The sequence below is a fragment of the Pteronotus mesoamericanus genome, unplaced genomic scaffold, assembly GCF_021234165.1.
Source record: "Pteronotus mesoamericanus isolate MK-2021 breed Mesoamerican mustached bat unplaced genomic scaffold, CSHL_Meso_final contig_1205, whole genome shotgun sequence".
Classification (NCBI taxonomy): Eukaryota; Metazoa; Chordata; class Mammalia; order Chiroptera; family Mormoopidae; genus Pteronotus; species Pteronotus mesoamericanus.
The window spans coordinates 83,612-106,208 of record NW_026555044.1 but is presented as its reverse complement, the minus strand read 5'-3'; the positions used below and the strand labels follow the sequence as shown (position 1 = coordinate 106,208).

At 47.2% G+C, this 22,597-nt stretch overlaps 1 protein-coding gene across 1 annotated transcript in view; it reads right to left on the bottom strand.

Annotated features, from left to right (window-relative positions):
* Positions 1-8,179: 8,179 nt before the first annotated feature.
* FAM174B (family with sequence similarity 174 member B) overlaps positions 8,180-22,597 on the bottom strand; it is a 28,441-nt gene continuing 14,023 nt past the window's right edge. The window contains exon 3 of the mRNA XM_054585173.1: positions 8,180-12,918. Coding sequence (XP_054441148.1) covers positions 12,915-12,918 — 4 coding nt within the window. The 3' untranslated portion in view covers positions 8,180-12,914. The remainder of the gene's footprint in view (positions 12,919-22,597) is intronic.

Below are 22,597 nucleotides of genomic sequence, written 5' to 3'. Positions count from 1 at the left end.
GGTGAGAGAACTTTTTGATTTTCATTCTGCTTTTCTCAGATGCAAATTTCCCCTCATTGTTTTCCTCTGTCTTAAGTGAACAGGGGCATCACACCATCTTGCCTTGTGCTAAGAGAGGCGTCTATGTCTCACCGGACAGGGACATGTGCCACCCCAAAATGCCCTCTTGGCAGCCGTTCATACACCCCTGGGTACAGAACTTACACGTGAGCCTCAGTGAGGCAGCTCTCACCAGCCCCGGGTCCTCGCTGCCCGCCGCTTGTCGAAGTCAGGCCAAGGGATCGCCACACTGCTGTCCTCTCAGCCCTGCTTAGAATCAACACAGCTGCCCATCTACCCACTTACTTTTTCTCTCATACCATCTAGACCCCCACTTACAAAAAAGTCCTTAACACATTCGAAGTATCCCATGAGCAAACATCTGAATTTCAAGATATTTAAAATATCCCACCTACGTGTTTACTATGCTCTTGCATGAGCTTCATGATTCTTTCTCTCTTGCTTGCAAAGTATGGACTTGCAACTTTATGTTGTAATCAAAGGTTCCAGGGTGTTTCTTTTTCTCTCCTCTGCATCTATTCCAATACCCCCATCTGGCTAGTTGGGCCCTCCCTTGACATCAGAATCACCTTCCTGGCACATGCCATCCTGGAAACCCTGATCCTCCAAACAGGCATAGTTCTCCTAAGCATGGGGGAGAAACTGTCACTCCAGCCAAGTCCCCACTCGTCACTCCCTGGTCTCCTCCAGGCATGAGTAATATCCTTGTCCCAGTCTTCTAGCCTCAGGTGTCCGAGATGGTCTGTGGAGTCAGCACAGGGGACCCTTGGGTCAAGACATCCAGGAAGCACCATAGTCTTGCAGGCTCTGGCATAACGGGGCGGGGTCAGCAGTGATCAGGGGGCTGCGAGCTAACTTCCACAGCTACGGTGCAGAAAGCCAAGGACTGGTGATGAAGCAATATACAGGAAAAAGCCACCTAAAAGTCCTGCTCTTTAAGACGTGGTTCCCTAGACTAGAAGCACGGGCCTCACCTGGGAGCTTGCGGAAATGCAGAATCTTAGACCACAGGCTTCCTGAATCTATCTGGGCTTCTGGGGCAAGTTCTCATGCATCTCCACATGTCATGTGGCCTTGGCCACAGTGGACTTCATAGTGGGCCCCAAGTGGGTCTTCTGGGGGGACCAGTGGGCTGACTGTTGGCATTTGAAGGCCTGGGTGCTGCCTCCTCTCCCCAGGCCCCAGAACGCCCTCGTAGAACACCCAACTCGGGCACATTCTGTCCCAACCCAGGCGTGCTCTGGCAGGGCGTTCAGACTGAGAAACATGCAGCCAAAGCCCTTGTAGCAGAAGCTGAAGTTGGCCATAGCCAAGGAGTTGGGGTCACCACTTGTCACAGAGCTCCTGTTCCCCCTTGGTGAAGTTCATGACTCTCAGAGTTGACTGAATGACCTGGATCCTTTGGTCACTGAGCCGATAGCTTTGGGAAATACCGTGCGCTCTTTTGGTAGAATCTGACTTTTCTTATAGATGGGTCCAAATCCATTCTCTGGCCCTCATGCAGTGGTCACACCTTCTGCAGTCTGGACCTGGATCAGGTGTTCCCCTGACACACCCTTCAGCCTCCTCCCTGGATTAGGGCAGGAAAGCCCTGAGGCATAAGTGTAGAAGAAAGAACTGGAGGAAGAGGAAGCCAGTGGCCTCCAGCTGAGTTTTGCTTGGGGATCTGGGTACAAATGGTCCGACCTCAGAGGGAATTTAGCCCCCTGTGGAGTAAACAGCTGGAATTTCCATAAATTCTGTGAGCATGAGTTTCCAAGCACAGAATGAGGATACTGTCTCCATGGTCCCCAAGTGCCCCTCCAGCCTGAACACACACACAATAAATCCCACGTGTTATCCTGCTTAGCAACACTCAGTCTTCAGACCTTGTGTTGGACCTTTTCAGGCTTTAAACATAAAACTCTATATAGAACTTAGTATGTGACAGAAATGGCATCTCAAGTCAGTGATGGTGGGACAACTGGATGGACATCTGAGAATGAAATTGAATGTACACGTCACATGACAGCTGCTTCAGGGGCAGGGTGCAGCGAGACCAGGAGTTCTGAACCCTCTCCGCACATCAGCACCAATGCGGGCTCTCAGGGCTGTGATGCCTGCAGGGGCTGGATGCAAGCCGGGGCGGCGGGGGGGGAGGGGGTTTCAGATGGGCCTGGAAGGGGCAAGGAGCTTCAAGTCACTCTGTCCACTGAGCCAACGGAACAGGACCCACATGGAGCAGCTGCCTTTCGTGGGCTCCACTCAAGGATGTACAGATGGCCACTAAGCTGTTCTGCCAAGGATGAGCCAGCAGAGGGTCAGAAGTGCACGCAGCCATGTTGTGACAGCTGGGCCCAGAAGTGAGCATACGTTCCCTGGTGACGTGGAAATAATGACAGACCGTGGTAAGCTGAGCTCTGCATTCAGGCAGGCTCATCCTTCTCCAGGTTTCAGACTGAAATATTGATGGGTTGTAAAGGGGAGGGAGGAGGAGTAAAGAACACTAATGAGTATCAGACCTCTTCTTGGGGGCCAGTTCAGACCCTGGGGGCCTCACTCCTTGTCCTTTGCCATAGGGCCTCTCGTATCCATAGCTTTTGCCAATACAGGTTAGAGGTAGGGCCACTCGGTGCAATCCTACAAAATAAAATTCTAAGGCCCTCTTTTTAAAAATGTTTTTAAATATTATGGATACTGGGAGATGCTCATAAGTAAAAAACAAAACAAACAAACAAACAAAAAAACCACCCAGGTTACATAATTTAATTTTGTAAAGAAAAACGTGGAAGAGGCAACCACACAAAGCCCAGAGCTCACTCCTTGTACAAGCAAAGCTAGTCCCTTTGTTGGGGCATCTGAGGTCCCTGCGGCCCTGTCTCAGCTCTTTATTCATCCCCAGAAGTCACGTCTGGCCCTCCCCAGACTCAACTTCTTGATCCTCCCAATTAACAATGTGCCTGGCACAAGTGGGCAGTCAACAGGTGTGTGCAAGTGATGGCTGGATAAATGCCCGAAGGAAGAGCGGGAAGGAAGGAGGAAAGGAAGAAAGTTAGTTCAGGGGAAAACACACCAAAATGTTAAGTCTTAGTATTATCTAGATAAACTTATTTTATTTTGTCTTCCAAAATTTCACCAATGAAAAATTATTTTTATAATAAATTCACATTTTGTCAAATATCAGTCTGAAATATTTTTCTTAAAACTTCGTCTCAGTGCATCTGAAAGATAATGGAACTAGGCTGTGTCTATGTAGCGGTCACCTCTTCTAGCGCCAGTACTGAGACATGATCTGACAGGGTACCAAATGCTCATAAAAGAAATGGAACCGAGTCTTTGGAATCGGGGTGCCCCAGGAATCTGAACAAGACCCCCACATCTAAGGAAGAGGCACCCTACTTAGGGAAGAAGGCAGTACTGCTGGGATTGTGGGATCCTTTTGAATAGCAGGCCTGTTTCACCTAAAGTTGGCCCCTCTAAAAGGCTCATAATAAGGATGAAAAGTGGGAGACACCCTACCCAAGTCCAATATTCCTTCCAACCTGACTCTGCCCCTGTGGGGCTGAACTCATTCTGCTTCTTGAATATGGATCTTGCCTCCCAGGACGAGGAGCTGGACTGTCCAGGTCAAGGAAGGCCCTTCAGCAGCCTCCTCTCCCCACTCCATTCTCACTTTTCCCCTCTGCCCAGGAGCTACAACCCTGGACCCCACTGAACTACTGGTCACCATAGTTGCCTTGCCCAGTGGGAAGAGAGCAGCCTCAGGGGACTCCTACATATCCCCAGAATGCTCTCTGCATTCCTGGATTCCCACAGAATTTTGTAGCTCTGGCAGGACTTGGAGGCAAAGGGGCCTGGTTGGCACTTGTCTGCAAGTCTGAATTGAGCCCTTACACTGGATGACGATGCAGTGCTGTGCTTAGCACCCAGGGCTTTGGACCTGGGTGAGTTCACTACCAAAGTCTAGGTTTCCTCCTTGTAAATATAGAAATGATAACAGAAACTACTTTAGAGTACTGACATACACATTAACACATCAATGCTGTGTGTCTGGTGGTGGTGTAAGAGCTTTAAAGATACTAATGCATCCAGTTCATGATGCCCAGAAGAGGTGGGTGCTGTTTCTGTTCTCCGTTTACAGATAAGAAGAGGGGTTTGCAGAGAGGTAAGGGCCATGCCCAAGGTCCTACAGGCGGTAAATGCTAGAACCAGGATTCGAAATGGTAATTTAGAGCCTGAGCTCCTAGAGCTGTGTCTGGAGCCTATTAAAAGCAGAATAAATGGTGGTTGATGCTCCGCTGCTGCAGATGCCTTAGTAAAGCAGAGGATGGCCATGATGGGGCTCTGTGTGCAAACCCCTATCCCTCCTGCTCTAACAGCCTTAAAGGATGGGGGCATGCCTGGCCCATCCACCGCTGTAGCCAGAGGGCCCACATTCTGCCTTGTTGCTCCCTGAGCACCTTCTGGATGTGAAACACAATGACACTGCATTTATCACGTGCCCACCATGGACCCCTGATCTCATTCAGCTCATACATACACACTGCCTTGTGGACAGCTGAGAATTTCAGTGTCTCGGCCAAAGGCATCCAACCAGAAGGTAGCTGAGCTAGGCATCTCCAGGACAACCTGAGGTGGACAAAGGGAGACTGATTCTCAAGGCCCTGCAATGTGCCCTGGGGTTGCTTTGAATGAAAAGAAGATTATTCCATTCATTAATTACTTTATATGGTGCTTGGATAACTCTGTGGTTCTTCACGTTCTTTTCCAGAACATTTCCAACTAATTATTTTCCATGGATAGTGATCCCAAGTAAAGGAGAGAAAAGTACACTGATGCTCACCATGACATCAAGGGAACTGTGAGGGCAAGTAAGAGCATCAGAAAATGGGGGTTAATGTGAAGGCCACATGAATCAATATTGGTCTCAAAATCTTACAATGTCAGAGACAGAATCAATGCAAACAATGTGATCTCAGAACATTGACAATTTCCAAGCACGTCCCTACCATATCTGTGATTAAAAAAAGAGACATGAAAAATCCCCTGGAACAAGACTCTCACTTGGCAAATGGTCCATCGTAACCTCAAGGCACCCAGAGTGGGCTCTTCACTGCATGTGTGTGTCTCCTTATCTACCCATTCGTGGTTCGAATGTTGTGCAACAATGCTGATGAGATCAGAACTAAAATCGAAACCAAAGGCATTATTTTGGTCCATGCACAGCTGAAGTCAAGTCCCAATTGAGCCAACCCAATCCCTTCTCCTGCCACCCCAGTCTGGTCCGCGTTGTGAGGGACAATCCAACCTGCACACCCCAACCCAGTCACACCTAAACATTCTTTGGCCGAGTTGCAGAATGACAAGTGGACCCAGGCAGGGTGTCCTGGAAACCAGCTCAGGGACATGCAGGCAGAGAATTCTGGTGTGAGACCCAGGAATGGAAGGGCATGGACCCCAGGGAGCACATCCCCTCTGCCTTGCTGCTGCTTCTCCCCATCAGGACACCACAGCCAGAGTGGTGCCCTCTAGAGTGTGGGGTGCCAGCTGACGTGGGACCTTCAGTGCCTTTGACCCAAAGTTCAGACATCTTATGTCATCCCATGAGTGCGTTGTTATGCACTCAGAAAGAAAGTCCCCTGCCTCCTCCCTTCCGGGAAAGTGCTGTAGTGGGCAGGAAACTCCAGGTCCAAGACCTGTTCCTTATAACCAGGTGTCCCTGCATAGCGATGAAACCTTCCTAGTCCCGCTCTTCCAAGCACAACATGAAGATAATCACCACCCTGGCCACGTTGTTGGCTCAACTAAGAGAGTGTTAACATGCTAGGCCAATTTGTTTGCTATCTTACGGGGACCCCAGGAAGGCAATATGGTTCTGGTGGGAAAACCCCTAGACCTGCGGAAATGATGGCAGAACTCCAAGCCAGTTCCAGGAAAGACACACACTTGAAGGACTCTCCAAAGGACTGAACAAGAAAGTGGATGCAAAAGCACCTAGCACACAGAAGGGACTCAAACGTTACCAGTGGTAGAAGTGGTGGAGGAGGCAGAGGTGACAATTTTCCTGAGTGACACTGCATCAGGCATGTTCAGCATTCACTTTACCGGCGTAATCCTTTTGATGATCACAAAAACCAAAGAGGGAAGCTTGTTCCCATATTACAGGTGAGGAAAGCGAGGCCAAGCTCACAGAGCTCACGAACAGTGGGGCCAGGAATCACAGGGGGTCTGCCTGCATTCTGATTCCTCTTCCAACCACGCTTAGCACCGTCTGACTAGTTTTCTTGCAGCCTCCGATGGTGACTCACAAATAGGCAGACCACAACTCATAGCACTCTATGCTGGAGCAGCCAGCTAAATATTTAAACCACAGACTGTAGGCCCCCTGCCTCATCCACAGATACACAAGAGTTCGTTTTGCTCCCATCCCTCTCCACTTAGCTCATCAAAAAACCCATCCCCAGGAAAATACAGCTTGTCGATAAGCCAACCCACTAAACCTGGATAAGACTAAACACAAAACATCAGCACATTTTGAGACACTTTACAAGGACAGTCACACCCAGGTACTTCGTGGACCAAGGACTCAGGCAATGCTGGGTATGGCTCATGACAACACCTCGGAATGTTTGTGTCTACTTAGTTCCCAACAATAATGCAAATAAGCCTTGCTTTCACAACCTGTGTGCTGTGTGCACTGAGTCCACATCAAGCATTCTTTAACCGACTGATAAATAAAACCCACAGGGATGTTTCAAGGTGTCAGCATAGCCAGGCCCACAGTAAGCACTGGCTTCCAGCTATCCCCCTATCTCTCAGAGCAGCCTGGCGGTCTCCTTGGTACAGACCGTTTTTCTGCCCTGGTGGGCTGCAGCAGACACCTCCAAGTCACCAGGGCTCACTCACCCCCACCTTAAAGAATGAAGACATTTAATTATACAAGGTAAGACCTAACCCCAATAACCTCAGAAGGCCCAGGAACTGTCGGTGGTGAGAAATGCAAGCAATACTGGGACCTGCAAATTCATGACTCTACTCTAGGAAGAGGTGAGCAGGGAGGGTGGGTAGCTGACGAAAGCTCAGTCAGCAGGAGTGCGGTTGGGTGATGCTTCCCCCGTGGAGGAGCTAAGCGGTAACCCTCTTTGCTGATGCTTTCCTCTCTACACCCCTCTCCTCCCCTCCCCTCCTCTTTCCAGCAAATGTCTCAATCTCTTGAAACGGCTGTGGTTGCTAAAATCTCACTAGCAAGTTTGGGACACTGATACACTGCATCCCCCATATCCTGCTCTTCTAGGTCATTTCCCCGATTCTATTAAAATATTTAAACAAAGGAATCCCATGGAAGGAGGGAACACAAATCTCTTTTGGGGATACTATGCCAATGTCTTTATAAAATGTCATTTTGCAACAACCTTCCCAATGTCTCCCCATCCCCAGTGTGAGAATAGCCATATAATACTTCCTTGATAGAAAAGGCACAAAGGGTAAAGATGGCGGCCGTATAAAAAGCCGATGCACTCGCCCCTCTCGTGAGCAACACCAATTACACACGAATGTAAGTAGAAATTACTCCTGAGAGACAACTGAGGAATGAATAACCAGCTTCTGACAACGAACGAGAGAAATAGTCTACAGGGAGAAGCCCATGAGGCCGAGGGAGCGGGAGTGGCGGGAACGCTCCACACCCCGGGAGGCATCCGCGTCCCCTCTGCTCGGTGGGGCAGCAGGACCCCTCCACCCGGGGCTGTGGCCTACCTGCTAGATGGTACCAGCTACACGGCCTGGAGCCTTCAGCCTCAGACAAAGGGAAAAAACAGGAACAACAGCCACTGGCCTCCCTAATGAGAGTGGCTCCTCCATTCAGGGTGGGTCCTAGGCGCCATGAGCGTATGCGCGGCACCAAGCGGCTTCCCACAACCACCTGCTGCTCCTGTCAAGCTCGTGCCCCAGGAGCCTAAAGCGCATGCTCAGCTCCACGAGGCTTCCCACAACCACCCGCTCCTCCATTCCAGCTCGTGCCCCAGGTGCCGAGAGCGCATGCTCGGCTTTACGAGGCTTCCCACAACCACCTGCTCCTTCCTTCAGTCTCGTGCCACAGATGCCCAGAGCGTATGCTCAGCTCCACGCGGCTTCCCACAACCACCCGCTCCTCCATTCCAGCTCGTGCCCCAGGTGCCGAGAGCGCATGCTCGGCTTTACGAGGCTTCCCACAACCACCTGCTCCTTCCTTCAGTCTCGTGCCACAGATGCCCAGAGCATATGCTTAGCTCCACGCAGCTTCCCACAACCACCCGCTCCTCTTGTGAAGCTCGTGCCCCAGGTGCCGAGAGCGCATGCTCGGCTTTACGAGGCTTCCCACAACCACCTGCTCCTTCTTTCAGTCTCGTGCCACAGATGCCCAGAGCATATGCTTAGCTCCACGCGGCTTCCCACAACCACCCGCTCCTCTTGTGAAGCTCGTGCCCCAGGTGCCGAGAGCGCATGCTCGGCTTTACGAGGCTTCCCACAACCACCTGCTCCTTCCTTCAGTCTCGTGCCACAGATGCCCAGAGCATATGCTTAGCTCCACGCGGCTTCCCACAACCACCCGCTCCTCCTGAGAGCCTCAGCTCCAGGTGTCAAGAGCGCATGCTCGCCACACGGCTTCTCACAACCTCCCGGAACAAAAGGCCGCACGAAGTCGCTTCTACACGGATCACTTTTAATGCAACCAGAGAGAGAGAGAGAGAGGACCCTCCGGAGCCCTCTGGGGTTAGAAAGGCTGGTGATCTGTATGGTTTTCATCCCCCCCGCACCACCTCCACAGGGTGGGCAGGGGCTCTGTCTGCGTGCTCTGGCCTGTGTGCAAGGTTGCTGGGGTGTATTTCTGGATACGTGGCCAGAGTGGAGCCCATTTCTACCAGAACAAAGAGCAAGCAGGACCAGCGGGGCATTATTACACACAGCTGCCCTCCCCGCCCAGAGCCCCTCCTGCTCGGTGGTCCAGTGCCCTGGACTTACGCACCCGCTCAGCTTTTACCAGTCTGTCAAAACCACCTGCTACACAGACTACATAGAGACGGCTTCTATAGAAGGCCGCTTTTCCAAGACTGGAAAGGACAGCAATTTTATTTTGTCTAATTCATATAAACAAACATAGAAAGTCAAACAAAATGAGACAACATCTCTCAAATTAAGGAATAAGAAAAATCTCCAGGAGAAAAAAAAACACCCCTAAGTACATAGAAATAATTTGCCTGATAAAGAATTCAAAGAAATGGGCATAAGGGTCCTCATCAAACTTGAAAGTAGAATAGTGGAACTTAGAACTTCAGCAAAGAGAAAGTATATGAACGAACCAAGCAGATCTGAAGAATACACAGTAACTGAAATGAACAACACAGAAGAAATCAACAGATTAGCTAATACAGATCAAAGCAGTGATCTAGAGACAGACTAGTGGAAATCAACCAGTCAGAACAACAGAAAAAAGAATTAAAAACAAGGAAAAAAAGATAATCTAAGAGACATCTGGGTTAATATCACACATGCAGATATTTGCATTGTAGGGATCCCAGAGGAGAGGAAATAAAAACACAAAAACTTTATTTAAATAATGGCTGAAAACATGCCTAACCTGGGAAAGGAAACAGCCATCCAGATCCAGAAAACACAGAGTTCTAAGCAAAAGGAACCCAAAGAGACCCACGTCAATACAAAATTTAAAGATAGAGACATTCTTGAAGGAAGCATGAGAAAAACCAGTTACTTATAAAGGAAACCCTATAAGTCTGTCAGCTGATTTCTCATCAGCAACTTTACAGGCTAGAAGGGAGTGGCAGGACCTCTTTCAAGAATTCTTCTCTTTGTTGAATGGGGTCTGCTAACTTCTCTCTTGATTCTAGAAGAGCCAAGTATGATACATGATAAGCTGAAGAACCCCAGCTGCTTCAGGGTTTTTACTGGGCACTAAAGCCTATTCCCTGATACTTGGTCCACACTCTGGGAAAACTTCTGGGAAATCTCTTCATCTTGCCAAGATGGAAGAAAGCCCCAGACCAGGCAGATTGGGTCAATAATTGGGGAGGGAGTACTACAGCATGGAATCCATGAACAGGCACTGTTTTCATCCAACAATACAGTTCTTGATCTATTTTTTACAAAGAGCGAGAGTGTACAAAGTAGCAAGAGAGCTTGCAACCTATAATAATTTACCCAACAAGAAATTCAAGGAGAAATGGTTCCCCAGGCATGCAAGAACTAAAGGACTTCATCATCACCATTAAACCAACCTTAAAAGAAATGCTAAAGGGCCAACCTTTAAGTAGAAAAGGAAAGGCCATAGTCAGAAATAAGAAAATATGAGAAAGGGAAAAACTTCACAGATAAAACTAAATATTCAATAAATACAGCAAATCACACATTTAAAAAGCTACTACGAAGGTTAAAAGAAAAAAGTATCAAATTCAATAAGTAGCTAGGAGATACACAACACAAAAAAATTTAAACTATGACATCAATAATATGAAGCATGTACGGTGGAGTAAAAGTGTGGTCCTTAGAGAATATATTGGAACTTAAACGTCAATGAGCTTAAAATAGACTGCTATAACGAATGATATACATAAACCTCATGGGTAACCACAAACCAAAAACCTACAAAACATACACAAAGAGAAAGGAACCTACACAAAACACTAAAGAAGAACAAACCACAAGGGAAGAGATCAGAGAAAAAGGTACAGAGGACAACTGTAAAAACAACCTGAAATCAAGAAAGAGCCCCCCGGACACCTTTACAAGGCAGAGAACAGGAACAGCTCCTTGGGATAGTAAGGCCTCACCCACCAGCATCTCCATATCATCGAAGGACCTCATGTTAGAATGGAAGCCAACGACCTTTTCTTTCTGGAGCTTACTCACTGGCATATTAAGCCAACCTGAACCTATCCTGTTCCCACTCCTAGAAAGCTTATGCCAAGCCCAGTAGGAGAGGCAGTAATAAGCCAGCAGTTTTTGACTCAACTAGTTCTCTATTCTTTGGAGATATCCTAAGATTCTCCAAAAACAATGAGGGTTCAGTATTTACTAACCAAAGAGGCTGCTCTCAAGAAATGATTAGATGGACCTAAGGATGTAAACTAATATGGAATAGCAGCTTGCTCCCCCAACAAGGGCCATTTTATTTCTAAGTTTTTTCCTAAACCACCAGGTCCAGGCACCTCCCATGGGTCCCACCTCCTCCCCCTCCAGCCTTGCGCCTTCATCCCTGATCACCAAGTGTCACCTTGCTGGGCTCAATCTCAAAAACATCCAAATACCAATACACACATGGTTCCCACCAAAGGGCTTGTTTGTTGCTGCTGTTATTGTTTGCTTGTTTGTTTTATTTAAGATCCTATAGTGTTGAAGCTCCAGAATTTGGAAGGTCATTCTCCACTGCTTCTGCCAGGCCTGGCGATGAGTGCCTGGCAGCTGGGGCCGGTGTTTGTAAGCCAGAGGAAGCCAGCTTTCCCACTGATCATTCCCTGGCAGTTGTCAGAAAGGCAAGTGTGAGCCACAGTTCCAGTTCAAAGGTTCAGAGGGTGCACAGCTGCTACGTGGCTGGTCCCATTTAGTCACCAGTCTGGCCCATGAGCGCACCGTGGAAGGGAGCGATAAAGCAGGCCTGCCCTCTGGCAAACAGGACAGAGAAAAGGAAAGTCAACAAGGAAGTGAAATCAGGGAGGAGCAGGCATGCCACGTGTGTCCCATGCAGCGAGCACTGTTCTCATAATGGTCTCCCCAAGGGTCCCCCTCTTTCCTGCAGAGGCCAACGTACCATCCTTACAGGCCAGGGCTGCAGAGCACTGTGCCCAGGGGGCCTCGGGAACCAGGGGACCCTACAGTTCCGGCAGCCCCTTCTCAGGAAACTGAAGAATCTGAAAAAGGGGTGACCAGGGAAAGGCTAGAGTTTTCATCCAAAGCAATGGTGCAATCAACAGGCAAATACACAAACCCTGCCGACGGCCATAAAAGAAAAGAGATTTTTTTTAAAAGTACAAAACACCTTTCCGGAGGGAACAGAGTCCCAGGGTCCCAAGGGCACTGCCAGTCGACTTTAGCAGAAGCATTGACCCTGGGGGAACAGTGAAGCAGGAGCCTCTATCAACCTGAGAAGTCAGCCCAAGTCCCTGCTCCCAGAAGCCACCTGAACCCCTGCCCCACACCTGTGGTACCTCCTGAGTTCAGTGGGTTTCTAGTCCAGCCTGGCCAAGACCAACTTCAAATACAGTCCCTGATATTCAAAATTCTTTGTGAACTAGCTATGTCTAATCCTGCTGAACCCTTTAGAAAAGAAAAGAAAAAAGAAGGGAAGGGAAGGGGCCACAAATGTGTATATTTCTGCTATGGGCTGACCAGCTCTAAGCATTTTCACTTTGAACTTTCACACAGTCATTCCCGAGATAAGGCCAGAACTTGACCAAGCCGAAGAAGATCACCAAAGGTTTAGAGGGTTAGAATGTCATCCAGGAGAGCAGGGTGTCAGAAATTCTAAATACACAGACAGATATCCTGCAGGCTTTTTGGGGGGGCTCTTGTAACTTCTGATCTCTTTTACTTTTGTCAACAGTAGCTTTCAAATTAATATATTTTTTAAGTCAACATGTTTCTCCCTTTGACTTCTTCAGAAGGAAGAAAGGGTGACATTTCAAAGGGGTGTCCAGAGGCTGGGAGAGGTGATTCCCCTGCAGTGGCATTCTGAGCAGGTGTTTCATACACACAAACGTGCCGGAGTTTCATAAATGTCTGTTTTAGTTTCAGTTCTTTGGAGAAGACGGCTTCCAGATCCTCCACACTCAGGCTGCAGCTATTCAACTTTCCACACAGGACGCCAACCTGCTGGAAAACAGGCTTTACCTAAAAGGAAAGGAAGAGTGATCAGTGCCTTCCTGCAGAGCTCCGCACCCCCTCTGCCCCCTCCCTAACAGTCTCTGTCCCGTGGTTCACACTCCCCAACCACAGGACCTTTGAAGGTGCTGCTGTCTGGAAGGTAAGGTGTACTCCTCCGGCTGACTCCTTCCCTTCCCTCAGCTCCCAGCTCAGGACCCTTTCTTAGTTCCCCACGCAGACCCCCTAGCCCATAAAGTCTTTCCTCCTTGTAGTCCTCCTTCCTAGCACTTCTATAGGTGTTTACGCCAGAGCTCAGCCAAAGTTTTAGGTAGAAGTCCACAAGGTAAGTATTTTTGACTCAACTCACTGCTGTGGGGCAAAATCAGCCACAGACAGCGCAAATGTTTAGTTGTGGCTGTGTTCCAATAAAACTTTACTCTATGAACACTGAAGTTTGAATTGCATGTAATTTTACATGCAGTTTGCAGACTCCTCATTTATGTAATTATCTGATTCACATCTGTCTCTTGCTTAGTCTGCAGGCTCCTTGTAGGCAGAGCTTTGAGTTCACTCACCTTTAAAATCTATTCAAGGCATCACCTAAAGGGACTCAGAAAATGAGGAAAGTCTGAGAGGTCAGAGCCACCACCACCATCTACTGACGCTCCATCATGGGCATTAAACAATCACACATGGAGAAGGACTGGGGACTTAATAGAATTTATAAAGAAATAACTTCTTCTCATAATTATGATCTCAAATATAAATATTACCATGCCAGGTAACTACCTACGAAAAGATATCGACGTCCTGTTTTTAGGAAATAGACACTTAAGTATTAGATACACATAATATAGCTTACTCTCAATGGCTCTGAAAAAATCCTGTGTTCACACAGACCCATCATTAGACAAATGAGGTGAAATGTTGAAATAGGAAAATCTGGGTAAAGAGGGCTACCTATACTATTTTATTTTTAAGTTTAAAGTTATCTCAAAAAAAAAAAAAATATGGACGTGGCTACTTGGGTCAACAGACTAGAAAATAAAGATAAATCTCTGCCGCCACGTCCAAGCTGTAGAGGCTGGCTTTTTTATGGCAAACAATGCCCTCTCCTCTAGGCTGCTGAGAGGGAGGCTAACCTCCACTGACCGACATCAGCAGCCTGGACACTGACCCCCACCCTACAGATGCAGCCTGAGGGCCTCAAAAGGTAAACCCCCCTTTGGGCCTGGTCCACAGTCAGGTCTCCCACTGCATCTCCTGGAAGTTCACTAATGAGGAGAGGTGGGAGCCCAGGGTCTGGGGAGCCAAGAATCAGACCAAAGGGAAAGGACCCAGTTTGTGATACCTACACCAGAGCAGACATGCACGGGAGCCAAAGCCAACCACAGCGGGCCTGCGGACTCTGGGAAGGGCAGATGCCAGCATCCACAGAGGTATGAACTTCACACACCTCCAACCTGCTAACAACTCACCTTCACGGGCATCCCAGCATCTCTGACCTGGTGACATGCCATGTAACAGATGCCCCAAGAGCATACCCCGAGGACGTTCTGCCAGGGCCCCTGCCTGCACTGTACCCCTCTGTGCAGCTGCTGATACCCCTGTGCTGGCAGGGAGAGGCACCCACACCTCAACATACACAGGGTGGAGAGAATCGAAGCAGACGGCAGGAGCCCTCCACAACTCACCCAGCACGTGGCTAACCCTTGGGTTCTGTCCACAGCAGCGCTAAACCTCCAAGGCTGCTATGGGAAAAGAGAGCGCACCAGTTCCTTCTCACACCTCCACGGGGGGCAGTTGCTCTGGGTACCTGAGAACTCCCACAGCAGTCACTGGCCTTTGGGGGCCCTCCATAAGGATGCAATCCCATCCCAAGTCCGAGCAGGGTAGCTGGCTGCCCTTCAGACCCTCTGGCGCGACGGTGACTCAGGAAGTTGGCAGGGCTGTGGACGCGGGGAGGGGGTGGGCAGGCTGGCTGTCGAGTCCCTGGTCCCTTCATTGCACCTGTACCCCTGAGGTTCTCCCCCAAGGAAGGCCCTGGGGGCACAGGTGCACTGCCGTAGCCCGCCTGCTGGCCCGTACCCTCGCTCAAACCTACTTCTCCCTGCAATGCGCTCACTCCTCCCTGTCCCTTAATCCATGTTGAGCTCACTTCCTGGGCCTTTCAGACCTTCCATAAGCTTCACCAGCTCTGAGAGGAGCTTCCTGCCCGGGAGGGGTGCCCCTCCTGGCTGCTCACAGCACCTTGTTCTTTCCTCCCAGTAGACCTTACCAGGTCATCCTGTGTCCCTGTTTCTGGTTGTCTCCCTGTCACAGCACAAGCTCCTGGAGAGCCGGGCCAGCCTCACACTCTCTGCACTCACAGTGAACGGGATGAGCAGGCTCTTGAGCTGGACACGTGGAAAGGGCGACAAGCAGAGATTTCTAAGAGGACTCCCTTGGCCCCTTTCTTTTCCCCAGAACAGCCAAACTGCTGACGACATTCCCGTATCATGGTTAAGGTGAACCAGAAAGAAGGTCAAGGCTGCCCCTGCCCCTGCCCTCCCTGGAAACTCTGTGAGAAGTGAAGGCACATTTAGGAGCTGTAACCCATGCGTCTTCCTTTCAGATTTCCAGGTGTCCTGTACAATGACATTGGGTTACCACCATCCCAGAGAAGGAGAGGGACGTGTCCCTACCTGCTCTACAAGAAGCTTGTCTGTCGGTGGAAAGAGCCCTCGACACGAAAGCACCTCTCTCAGTGCCTGTGCAGCCCCCTGGCAGCTGACCTCATGGTGCGGCAAGCAAGGAGGCGGCTGCAAGAGGGCAGGGAGGCCGCAGGAATAAACGACGGCAGGGAAGCCGAGGGGGAGCAAGGCCCCGTTTGCGAGTATGCCTGAGATGACGGACGTCAGGACAGACGTGCGCCATGGGAGCCCTCCGCAGTCCCACCGTTTTCATTCACCCCAGGACACCAAACACAGAGAAAAAAACCCCAAAAAACTAAGAACGTGGCTAGTTTCTACAAAAGCATTGCTAGTCAGGATTATGTGTGCTGTTTTCCATTTCTCTCTCTCTCTTTTTTTTTTTTTTTTTTTTTGACAGGCACTTAGGTAGCACTGTAAACTGTGTGTAAATCAGATTCAGTAGTAAATTTTCACTGCCACAAAAATTCCTGTTCACATAGGCTCGCTCCTTACAGACATAAAACTCAAATACTTTTAAGATGCACAATAGCATAGCTGAGAACTGCCCTCCAAGTGCCAATCTTGCTTTTCAAAAAAAACAAAAATGCCTCGTGAGAGGCCCACTTCTAACACATGAGCTCAGTATTCTGCAAGAAAGAGGGTGGCAGAGCTTTATTTGCACAGGTTTGGGGGTAACCCCTGCGGATGTTTCAGGCCCAGGTCGGATGCTCCAGCACCTTCAGGGGAGCCTGCAGGTCCCTAGGTCCCTTCCGATTGGCCTCAGGCCTCATAAGCCCACGTTATGCATTGCCTCTACACCGTCCACATGCTGATGTGTTCCAAGGAGGTTTGCTGCCCATCCTCAAAAGATGAGGGAGGAAGTATGCAGTGGGCACTAGAGCCTTCGGGCTCAACCTCCCAAGGAGTCCCTGCCCTGAGTGTGCTTAGCAATTGCCACTGGGTGCTCCTGGGGACCCTGAGCCCTGGGCTTCAGTCTAGGAATGAGCAAGTCTCGTCTGTTTTCTCCTACTCCCAGCCTCGCCTCCAGGGTCCCCTTGCTGCAAACAGCCACCCAATGCCCTTTGTTCCAAGGACAAGATGTCAGGCAGGGCCTCCAGGGGTGCAACAGAAATCTCATCAGTTTCTAATTAAATTCCCACAGGAAGCTCTATCCTCAAGAGGGTGGGAGGCAGGCAATTCTAGAACAACTGCCTGTACCCCCCACAGGCCATATGCTTCCCAAATCTAAGAAGCAAAAGAACAAGGGCCTCCCTCGTGGGGTAGGCGGGGCTGGCAGGAGCGGTGTGTTCTCCCCACACCATCCCTTTGGACAGCCTTTGTCACAGATGCCAGTGCCACCTACCGGACAGATGGGAGGAAGAGCGGCATCGCCTTAGGGGGTGCCCAGAGGGTGTCACAAAAGTCTCCTGTAATGAACTATGGATGCCGAGAGGCCCAAAACATCAGCCACAACTGCAAGCAAGGCCAGCCAAGCTCAAAACATATGCAACCAGGATTTAATCGCCTTATGAAATATGGAGCCGTTTCAAAGTGCCAGGGTTCTCTGTACTCCGTTTAGCCACCATTTCCTCTCCTTTAATTAGCCTTTCTAAGTACACAGTTGGAATCTCTTTTCTACAGCGCCCACCCCACGCAGCACCCCCCACCCCCGCCCAAACTTCTGGCCCTACACATGATGGAAGCCCAAAAAGAAAGCTGGCGGCAGCCTCGCCCTGCCGCCTTCTCTTTGTTTCCTGCCTGGCTGAGGCATGCGGGATCTAAGTCACGCGGTGGTTTCAGAACTACACACGCGTAACAGTAAGAGCCAGGCTACTGCCTGGCTGCGCTGGCACCACAAACATGATTTTCCTCTTTGCAGTCACTCATGGGATCACCCAGGGTCATGATCCAGTCACATCCGATTTAAACGTCCTGTTTCCCAGAGGGAACCAAAACATTTAGTTGAGCTACATCTAAACAGGAAAGACAAGGACCTGTGAACAGATCATCACATGTAGACAAAAAAGTTCTCAAAAGCACTAAACAAAACATAAAATTACCCTCGAAATTCTTGTTCTTTTCAAATGTATTGCCCTGAAAAGTTGTTCATGATATGCTGTTCAGGTGAAAAATTTTCCAAAACAGCGTGAGTTGCGTGGTCCTATTTCTATAAAAAGGAAAGTTCCACAAATGTACTCACACACACCCTAGTGGTTATCGTGAAGCGGTGAGATTAATTTTATTTCCCCTTTTTCTTAACTGTATTTCTATACCATACACTACACCTGCAATTTGAAAAGCCTCTAAATGGTCTAAATGGACAACTTATCTTTGAGCCTGAGGACTATATAACAGTCCCGTGTGTAGTGATTCACTTCAAGTTCACTCACATCCTTGTATTATTTCAACCATAAACAGAACAAACTTCTAACTGAGCTACTTGAAGTCCAGTTCTTCCCAAGAAACAGGGAGGCAGGCTGGTGCCCAAGACGACAAGGAAAGCCTGTGGGAGGCAGCTGAAGGAGACCAAGTTGCAGAATCAACACTGCAGGAAAGAAGGCTGGCGGTGAATGAGCTACAATATTCCACAGAAGTTAGGAAAAAAGAGGGAAATGCACCCCAAGGAAGCTTGTGGAAGAGAAGCAGAAATCAATTGAAAATGCTAATATAATAGAGAGCATCAAAGAAACCAAAGTTTGCTCTTTGTATACACAAATTAAAATTAAATGTCCAGCAAGCTGGATCAAGAAAAAGGAGAACAAACGTAATTAATATTAAGGATGAAAAGGGACCATGACCACACGTTACAAAGATTAAAAAGATGACAATAACAGAATGTTGTGAACAACTTTAGAACAATATATTTGAAAACTTAGATGAAATGAACAAATTTCCAAAAATATACAACCCATCACGACTGATCCAAGAGAAAAGAAAGACTGAATAGCCCTAGAACTGTTCAAAGAACTGATCAATGGTTTTTTAAAATCTTTGCACAAAGAAAGCATAAGGCTATTCCCAGCCAGCTTTGGCAAGATGTACTCAACATTCAGGAAACAAATGATTATAATCTGATACAAACTATTTCAGAGAAAAGGAAAATAAGTCACACATCCAGTTTGTATTATGAAGCTAGTCAACCATTTACCAAAGACTGGACAAGGATATTATAAGGTAGGAAAACAACAAACCAATCTTAGTCACTAAGAGACGTAAGAAAGCCCTGAACGAACTATTGGCAAACTGAATCCTGCTTTTGTTTAGCAGACTGTAGACGCTAATAAACAATATAAATTGTGAAATATTTAAAAAAAATCAGCAGACTTAATGCAGCAATGTATAAAAAGATAACACAACCATGCCCAAGCTTGTTTTATATCTCAGGAATGCAAAGTTGGTTTAATGTTAGAAAAATCAATGAATATAATTTCACCACCCTAACAGAGTAAAGAAAAAAAGTATGATCTTTTCAATAGAGCCAGAAAAAGCATTTAACAAAATTTGACATTAGCAAACTAGGAATAGGAGACTTCCTGGTAGAAAGAGAAAAAAATTTACAAAGCCTTATAGCAAACACTACTCTTCTTGGTCAATATTAAAAGCATACCCTATACAATCCAGAACGAGACAGGATTCCTATTATCATCACTTCCATTTAATAATGACTTAAAGGCCAAAAAAAAAAAAAAAAAAAAAGAGTACAAGAAAGAGCGAAAAAAAGAAAAAAGAGAAGATGCTGAAGGACTTAGAGGCAGTTGGTACTAGTCTCAGATGATATATTTGCACAGATGATATATTTGGGGGGTTTATAAAACCCCCCCAAATCCCCACTGATACTACTAGAATTAATAACAATTTAAAGAAGTTCCTGGATTTTTTAAAATGAGTATTTTAAAAAATCAACTACATTTTTAAACATCATGAGCAAAAGGTGAGAAAATGGTGTTTTTAAAAAGATACCAGAGGCAAGATGTCAGACCATGTGACGACGGCTCACAGAGGACCCTGTCTTTGAAGCTGTCCCCAGAGTGATCGCAGAGAAAAGCGGGCAGCCCTGGAAGCAGAAACCTCGGCATGGAGATTGATCCTGCAGGACACAGGGGTTCATTATGACAGATGATCTGGGGTCAAAGGCTAATACACGTGGACTTGCTGGGCCCTGAGTTTCTGCCTAGAATGGTGATGAAGGAGCAGATTCCTCTATTACAAATTACCATGTGTGGAAGGGCCCATGCTACTGTGTCAGAGATGGAGTGCCTGTTACAATGAAAACGCTCCAGAGCGCGCTCGGAGACCTGGTTTCCTACCTGCCTTTGCCCTTGCAACTGAGCAGGGGGCAAAGTTGTTCCTTCGAAAACAGAAGTATTATCTGTTACCTTAACACCTACCAAGGGGTTCATTTACTCATTTGCCTTTGCAAACGAAATCGCTTTGTTGAAGAAATATCTGCACCACCATCTTCATGCAGGATTATTTCCCACAGCCAAGACTTGGAAACAACCATAGTCTCCATCAACAGATGAATGGAAAATGAAAATGGGCCCTGGCTGGTGCAGCTCCGTGGACTGAGTGCTGGCCTCAGAACCAAAAGGTCACTGGTTCGATTCCCAGTCAGGGCACAGGCCTGGGTTGCAGGCCGGGTCCTCAGCTGGGGATGTGCAAGAGGCAACCAACTGATGTCTTTCCTACACATCAATGTTTTTCTCCCTCTTCTTCTCCCTCCCTTCTCCTCTCTCTAAAAAAAAAATAAACTCTTTAAAAAAATAAAATAAAATGGATATGGATGTAGTGGAATATTATTCAGCATAAGAAAAAGGGAATCCTGTCATTCGCAGCAATGTAGATGAACCTTGAGGACATCACGCTAAGTGAAGTAAGTCAGGCTGCAAAAAACCAATACTGTATGATCTCACTTATAGGTGGAATCCAGAACAGCCAAACTCATTTAAAAAATCAGATTTGTGATTACCAGAGGTGAGTGTGTGGAGGCTGGGGCGATTGGGCAAAGGCAGTCAAAAGGTACAAACTGCCAGTTATGAAATAAATAAGTACCGAGGATATAACGTACAACATGATGACTAGAGTTACAGTTAACACTGTTGTGTGGTGTGTTTTCAAGCTGTTATGAGAAGAGATCCAAAAAGTTCTCACCACAAAGGAAAAAAAACTTGTAACTATATCAAGCGATAGATGTTAACTTACTGTGGTAATCATTTCACAGTATGTGTATGTGAAGTCATTATTCTGTACACCTTAAATTTATACAGCAACGCACATCATTTAAACCTCAATAAAACTGAAAAAAATTTAAAAGTTGAACAACTCATTTGCCTTTGGTGGTGAGTGTCAGAGCCAGCAGCAGCAATGCGAATACAGCACTCATCCTCAGCCTGGGAAGGAAACTTGCTACTCTGTTGGAAGAATTGAGACGAATTGTGGGAAGTTTCTTAATCTGACGGTGGTTTCAATATGTACCTTATCTTCATTATACCTGACACAGTATCAATCTAGTAGTCTTTAGACTACAATACTTGTATCCATGTACTCGAGAAAGGACCCCTTTTTCCACCTTATACTCAAGAAAGAGCCTATAGATAGAATTTCTGGACCGACTGATTGTTACATTTCTTTGTTGAGGGCCTTTTCTTATTTAGTGAGATCTGAGGCTACCACAAAAGGGGCTCAGCGTACTACAGCTCCCAAGGAGTTATTCCGGTCACCAAATATGGATAAAATTCTATTCAGTGGCTCAGAATCAAAACAGCACGCTGATCCACTTAAGCTATCAAGTGCTCCTATTGTACAATACCACCCGGCCTGTGGCCTGCGAGGTGCAGCAAACCCTTTTTATTGTGACAAATGATGAAGAAATAGTTTTCTTCTCATTATGTTTTATTTCTGTGCATTGAATGTGATGCAGGTAAAATGGTTTAGCAATAAAATCAATACGATCACTATCTTTTGTATGTGTATATTATTTTGCATGTGTATAATTGTTTGGATTCTTCTCAAAAGGTGCTGCTCTTCACCAAAAAATGTAAATTATAGCTAATGACTTCTTCCTAAACTCTGCTATCTATAACCAATCTGTGTTTTGTTTATGTCTTCTAGGTGTGATTCATTAACAAATTATTTCTAATATCAGTAATATATGTAAAAAATCATTTTTTAGACATGAATATAAAAAATGGTATTTTTAAAGCATGAATGTCTCAAAATATAAAATACCTGGGAATATATATAACTAAAATTTATAATAGATTTACAGAGAAACTTTTGAAAGTACTGAAAGATGGTTTTGAAAATATCTAAAAAACAGTAAGTCCGTTCATGTTCATGGACTGGAAAAGCCAACATAAAGCGGTTGATTCTCCCTAAACTGATCGAAAGAGTCCATACAGCTCTCATCAAAATCCCAAACATTGTTTTGCCGAATCTGACTACTGATTTATATGGGAGGGCCAGGGGCTCCGAAGAGCCAAAGCCATGGGGGAGAAGTCAGGGAGATGTGGAGACTCACCTTCCCAGGTGCAGAAAAGCTGTGTATGATGGTCAATTTCATGAGTTAACCTGCTGAGTCACATGGTGCCCAGATATTTGGTCAAGCATTACCCTGGGCCTGTCCCTGGAGTGGTTTGGAGGAGATTAACAACCATCTCCTGGCCTGAATAAAGCAGGTTGCCCCCCCCAGTGTGCATGGGGCCCGCCCCATCTGTTGGAGGCCTGAGCTGAACAAAAGGCTGAGTACGGAGAATGTGCTCTATCTGACTATTTTTGAGGTGGGATAGTGGTCCTCTCTTACCCTGGGACTGGAACTTACGCCTTCAGTTCTCCTGGTTCTCAGTTCTTCGGGCTTGGACCTTTATAAATAAATCTCTTTCTATATATAGATACAGGGTTACTGGTTCTATTTCTCTGGAGAGCCATCGGCGGGGGGGAGCTCAGGATTGGGTCCAGCCTGTATTTGTGTCTCACTTTTGCCACTAGTAACTGAGACCTTGGGCAAGCAACACGCCCTCTATGGACCCCTGAGC